At 36.4% G+C, this 7,320-nt stretch overlaps 1 protein-coding gene across 1 annotated transcript in view; it reads left to right on the top strand.

Annotated features, from left to right (window-relative positions):
- Window positions 1-396: 396 nt before the first annotated feature.
- The window catches only part of LOC115223995 (fasciclin-1), a 103,231-nt gene continuing 96,307 nt past the window's right edge, over window positions 397-7,320 (top strand). The window contains exons 1-2 of the mRNA XM_029794777.2: window positions 397-550; window positions 3,328-3,442. Coding sequence (XP_029650637.1) covers window positions 413-550; window positions 3,328-3,442 — 253 coding nt within the window. The 5' untranslated portion in view covers window positions 397-412. The remainder of the gene's footprint in view (window positions 551-3,327; window positions 3,443-7,320) is intronic.

The raw sequence follows: 7,320 nt of genomic DNA, 5'->3' as shown, positions 1-7,320 counted from the left end.
CCACCCAGTTAGTATCAACACTATCTCAGCTATATCGTGTTCTCTATTTGTTTGGCTAATTAACCTTCGATCTGTCTGTGATCGAAAGGAAATTAGATTCGCAATTTTTCATTGAAAATTTATTATACCTATTTGCATGCGTGTGTATATCTGAATATATTTTGTTCTAACTCTGTCTAATGAATGCATCTTTAATGTAAAACATCGTAAGTAAAGGCAAAATATTGAATTATACCTATAAGAAGAAACACGTGTGTTTGTGAATATATATTATATATGTAGGCAATGAGCTCAAAACGAAGACAAGAGAGGAGGTGAAATCTTTAACAGATGTAGTTTAACGCTTAAAACGAAGGGAATATAATATAATGACATTTGTTTTGTTTCCATTTTCAGTTTAGCACAATCTGCAATGAATCGTGCCAATATGAAAGAATTCCTCAGTTTAGATTCGGAACATTTGACAGTCTTTGTACCAAGCAACAAAGCGTTTTTGAAAATTCCAGACGACAAAGCAAACAGACTCATGAATGGCGATTTAATACGACAGGTGAGACGAAGATTGGTTTTCTTGTACTTACAACTCGCATGTGATATTCAATCTTATGCCACATCGGTGTGTGTGAAATATATATATTCTTTTATTCTTTTACTTGTGTCAGTCATTTGTCTGTGGCCATGCTGGAGCACCACCTTGAAGGATTTTAGTCAAAGAAATCGACGCCAGGGCTTATTTTTTTAAAGCCTAGAACTTATTCTATTAGTTCTTTTGTCGAACCGCTAAGTTACAGGGACATAAACACAAAAAACACCGATTGTCAGGCGGTGATGAGGGAACAAGCACAAAGACACACACACACACACACACACATACACACACTTATATATATATATATATATATATATATATACATATACGACGGGCTTCTTTCAGTTTCTGTCTACTAAATACACTCACAAGGTGTTGGTCGGTCCGAGGCTATAGTAGAAGACACTTGCCCAAAATGTCACGCACTGACCAGGACTATGTGGTCACAAGGCGAGCTTCCTAACTACCTGTAAATGTGTATGTGTGTGTGTGAGTGTGGGCGTGTGTGGGTGTGTGAGTATGTGCGTGTGTGTGTGTGTGCGTGCGTGCGTGCTTGTCTCAGACCACCGCTGGATAACTGGTATTGGTTTGTTTACGTGACCCGCAAAATTCGCAGTTCGGAAAGAAAGAACGACAGGACAAGTTGTAGCAGACGTTAAAAAAAATGGGAAAAAGAAGCATTGATGTTGATTTGTCCGACTAAAACGTTTGCAAGGTGGGCGATGCCACAGTATGGCCGCAGCCCAGTGACTGAAAAAAACCCAAATAAACTATTTCTCTGTCTATAGATGTTGTTTCCTGTAAATATCAATGGCTGAACAAGATGGCAGTTACAAGCAAAAAAGCCCCATTATTACAAAGGAAACAATTCCAGTGATTATATACCCAACTGTTTCCCTTCCAGGTGTTTTAGTTTCTCTCTCATACACACAAACACAACATACACATAGTCATACCTGTACGAACTTCTCAAGATGCAAAACCCAAAGAGAGAACTACCAACGAGTTATCCTCTATGTGGCCACTTAAACCCCACCCACAAACACATACACACTGCAAGGAATAGCAGCCAAATGCTCGTTCAAATCACACTTCATCGTCTTAAAACACCGTGGAATTTACGGTACCTGATGTATAAAAATGCAGGATGGTCATGGACGGAATGCCCTTGATAACAGATTTTTTTTAATCAGTACTCAGCAACACACACACACAAAAGAATGTGTGTCGGTTGATGTAATTTCGAAAAGCAATTGAAAAGCCAGCTATTTCCCACATGTAAAACAAGGCCACCATTTGTGTGTGACAGGCCACAACAACAACAACAGCAACAACATCGTTGTAGTTGTTGTTGTTGTTGTAGCAATTTCTATGACAACATACATTGACAGTATTTACACCGGCTGACATTGGAATTGGATAATTGGCCAATTGACGGAACTCTATCCTCTACAGAGACTCTTTCGTCCCTCTCCCCTTCTCTTTCTCGCTCTCTCTCTCCACACATATACACAAACACACATGCACTAACATCTATATATGTTCTTAGGGTACATATGATGACGATGACGTCGACGTGTATGGTGACGATGGCGTCGACGTGTGTGTGCGTGGGTATCAATTGAATACATGCGTGAGCGGGTCATTCTATGTTTATGAAGGCGCTCTGGCGTGGCTGTGTGGTAAGAAGTTTGCTTTCTCCCACTTGGTTCCGGGTTCAGCCCCATACTGTGACATTTTGGGCAAGGGTCTTCTACTATGATCCTTGGCTGATCAAAGACTTGTGAGTGGATTTGGTAGACGGAACCTGAAAGAAACCCGTCATACACCATACACGCATATATATATATATATATATATATATATATATATAATATATATATATATGAGAATGTACAATAGCGAGTAATTGCAATAAACATAATAAAAATAATAAAATATATAACAACCATAATTCACATTATATATATATATATATATATATATATATATAGAGAGAGAGAGAGAGAGAGACAGACAGACAGAGACAAATCGACCCCAGTAATCATTCTATCGATCTCTTTGGCCGAATGACTATGTACCGGTCGTGAACACACCGACACTGGTTGTCACTGGAGCTAATGTAATCGACTTAGCCCTTCCAACGAAATTTCTGGCCTGGGTCTAAAATTTTATCGGACCATATGGAGGAGATCCCTGAGAGATCGACTCCCACGACCCTACAGGAATTGTGGAAAGAGGAGGTGGATGGATGAATGTGTAACGCAAACATTCATTGAACGTTGACGGCAATATCGTATGGAGGAGCTGTCTCTCGTGTTAGTTTGCAGCGCCTAACTTTACGGCGTCTGCCGCTGAGGAGGAGATAACCACTCCGAAATGTATGCATCCAACACTCTAGTTAGGGAAAGTTGTCGCCTGACTCGGTATATTTGCACTTATTTGTTTACAGCCAAATATTTTCTCCATAACAAAATGCAGTGGATCGCTTTTTTACGGGTTCGAATTTTGTCCCAAACATATTTTGACTTGGTAGAGAGAGAGAGAGAGAGAGCGAGAGAATGAAAAAGAGAGAGAGAGCTTGTATGTACAAGTGTGTATATATTTTTATACGTTATTATTTAGGTATTTCCTTGCGTGTGTGTGTGAGAGAGAGAGAGAGAGGGAGAGAAAGAGTTCTGACTACCATTTGTATTTTCCTTTTTTAAAAAATATGTACTTACTGTTTATTATTTCAGGTTATGGGAGCCCATATAGCTAACGGTACAATGCGGTACAAAGATACGTTTCGCTATGGTGAAGTGCTCCGGGCTTCCGTAGACCAAATCTACATCATCAAACAAGACGGCAATTGTAAGTTACAAAAATACACTAAAACTATAAAAATGTGCATTGTGTATGTGTGTGTTTGTGTACGTGCGTATGTTCGCGCCCGCGCGCGCAAATTGATGAATAGAGATGTGTTGAGGACGTCACGTCCTATGTTCCTATATTTGTCTGTTGCGTATAAAGACGAAAGACTTGTGTATCAGCTTTGTTATTTTTATCAATGTACGATTGTGTGTGTATGTGAAAACACATGTCTCAGTGCTTAGAGTGTCGGTCTTATAATCTTGAGGTTGTGAGTCTGATTTTCGGACCGGGCTATATGTTGTGTTCTTGAGCAAGACACTTTACTTCATGTTGCTTCAGTTCACTCATCTGAAGAAATGAGTTGCGACATCACCGGTGCCAATCTGTATCGGCCCCTTTGCCCTTTACTTTGCATGGCATCGATGGCGTGAAGAGGTGGGGTTGGTTTACTTGGGCAACCGTTAGTCTTTCACAAACAAACTTACCTAGACTTGTGCTTCTGAAAGAAACTTTCTAGCTGCAATCCGAAGGTCATTCGTGACCGAAGTGAGGTCTTTACACTTTATATGTAGGTGGGAATAGCACAGAAGTAAATCTAAGACATTTCAATTTAAGGGGGAATTTAATAAAAATGATTTTAAAAATTATATTAAGAAGATACTACCGGTTTCCATGTATCACATCAAGTATCAGTAAAAATTTATTTTTATATTTATAAGCACAGGTTATCTTCTTTCTGGGGGTTAAGAAGAACATTCATATATAAAAATTGTATTTGTGTAGATCTCTAATCTTTTTTCAACACACACACACACACAATATTATATATATATATATATATAATACATATATATATATATATATTATATATATCTATATATAATATATATATATATATATATATTAATTATATATATTATATATATATATATATATATATATATGATTTTGATTTTGATTTTTCCAGTTTCAGCTAATGAGCTGTGGCCATGCTGGGGCACCGCCATTATATATATATATATATATATATATTATATAATATATATATATATATATATATATGTCATTATATGTCATTATAAGAGAAAAAAATTTTTAAAAAAATTTTCTAATATTTTTTAACACTTGAGCCTTCTGTCGTTTTTTCACTCTTTCACTCTTTACTATTTTCTATATATTCACCCACGTGCTTTCACAAACCAACTTTCTTATATATATATATATATATAATCATCAGGTGATCAAACATCGTGATTCGGATATATGCTAATAGCAATGAATCACGGTGGTTGGGAAGCTTTATTTAATCTGTCTAAATATCGGTTTCACATTTTGGCGCGAAGCCAGCAATTTTGTAGGATAGGGTAAGTCGATTACCTCGACCTCAGCGCTCAGCTAGTGCTTATTTTATCGACCCCGAAAGGATGAACTTAGAAAATGAAGACGGCCGAAATGTCGCAAAGCATTTTGTTCGGCGTAGTCACGTTTCTGCCATCTCGCCACCTTAATCTGTCTGCATACTGAAATTAAATTATATTATACTCTTTTTACTCTTTTACCTGTTTCAGTCATTTGACTGTGGCCATGCTGGAGCACCGCCTTTAGTCGAACAAATCGACCCCAGGACTTATTCTTTGTAAGCCTAGTACTTATTATATCGGTCTATTTTGCCGAACCGCTAAGTACGGGAACGTAAACACACCAGCATCGGTTGTCAAGTGATGTTGGGGGAACAAGCACAAACACGGAAATATATACACACACATATATATATATATATATATATGACGGGCTTCTTTCACTTTCCGTTTACCAAATTCACTCATAAGGCTTTGGTCGGCCCGAGGCTATAGTAGAAGACACTTGCCGAAGGTGTCACGCAGTGGGACTGAACCCGGAGCCATCTGGTTCGTAAGCAAGCTACTTACCACACAGCTACTCCTACGCCTATATGTAAAATATTTTTAACAAACTCTACAGTTTCACTAATCTGCGTTTGACGACTAATTAATCTTTATCATCATGTACTGAGAGTTTCTTTCTGTATTTTGCAAAACGAGAGATGTATATGAGGTCGTGTTCGCGTGTGTATACGAGTGTATATATCAATTTTGTGCAAATGAGTGTCTGAAAAAAAAGATGTGTCTCAGTCATTGCTGGGTTTCGCGAATGTCTAGAGGTATCGCATTAGGTCAATTATTTCAATGTACATAGTTTATCAAAGTATACATAAATATAGGACAGAGAGATAGATAGGTATGTATAATTAAGCTTAAATATTAAGTGTGCGTGTATATATATACATATCCTAAACACACATATTTACAACTATATATGTACATACCTACGTGTATGAATAAATATACTTACACACAGGAATACTTACGCGTATGTTATATATATGTAGGCATATAGATATATATTAAGTACATATATATACGCATACAGACACACGCACGTATATATGTATACAGGTAGGCGCACACAAGAACATATACACACATGCTGGTAGTCAGACACACACACGCATTTATATAATACAACAATGTGTTGAGGCCATTGTTTTACGTTGACTGACCATTAAATGAAGTCCCAGCAGAGAAAGAACTAATTTTTATAGCTTCATCTCTGTCTTACATAATGTAGACAACGTCACTGTCTTGCTGTATGTATGTGTGACAGGATACGGGTGTATATGCATATATATACACACACACACAAGTTTGTGTGTACATACTCTTACGCTAATGCTACGCATATTGGAAACTATATATATATATATATATATGTGTGTGTGTGTGTGTTAATGTATATGCATAACAATATATGTACGCATAACAATATAAAAATGTGTGTATATTTCTCTACGCACTCAAGCACAAATTTATACACACTAAACAGACATATGGATGTTTATGCCTATATACACGCATACACATATGTGTTCCTAGTTATATATGTTGCATAGGCTTGATGTAGAATGCATATCAACATACACACACACACACACACACACACACGTGTATATACCAACAAACATCCACTTACAGAAGCATAAACAAAAATATACATATGCGTGTGTGTGTGTAGGTGAGTGTGTGTGTGTGTATTCCTTTGTTTTACATTAACCGACCATTAATTGAAGTCCCACTAGAGAACTAATTCTTTATACGGGTTTGCGAGTGTGTCTCTCTATAACTGTACGAATTTACATACTTTACACGTTCATATATAGGTGTGTGTGTTTGTGTTTTTGCATATGTCTGCATCGAAGTATGCATTTATATATCTTTGTATGTGTGTGTGTGTGTGTGTGTGTGTGATTTTTTTCGGTCTTCCCTTCATGTGTGCGTCTCTAATAATTTCGAGTTACACCTTGCTGGGCTGATATTGTCTATATACGTACTTTCCGCCGTTTTACATGCATCAATAAAGTCGATATAGTGTAAAGGAATGAATGAATGACTCGATGAAGGTCTGTGTTCGGTTGCTGAATTTATTAGCAAGTATATATATGTGTATGTGTCTGTGTGTGTGTGTGTGTGCGTGTGTGTGTGTGTATGTGTGTGTGTGCGTGTGTGTGTATGTATGTATATATATATTATGTGTTTAATGAACCATATATATATAATATATATGCATATATGTATGCATATGTTGTTATGTATTATATCATATATATCTATATATATATATATATATATATATATATATGTATGTATGTAATAGATATATGTATGTATATATATATATATATATGTATGTGTATATATATATATATATTATATGTATATATATATGTATATTATATATATATATATATATATGTGTGTGTGTGTGTGTAGAGATAGTTGCTTTTTAAGAGGTCGTTTTATATC

The sequence above is a fragment of the Octopus sinensis genome, linkage group LG24 (assembly GCF_006345805.1).
Source record: "Octopus sinensis linkage group LG24, ASM634580v1, whole genome shotgun sequence".
Lineage (NCBI taxonomy): Eukaryota > Metazoa > Mollusca > Cephalopoda > Octopoda > Octopodidae > Octopus > Octopus sinensis.
Note: the sequence above shows the minus strand (reverse complement) of the source record. Positions and strands in the feature narration are given on the sequence as shown.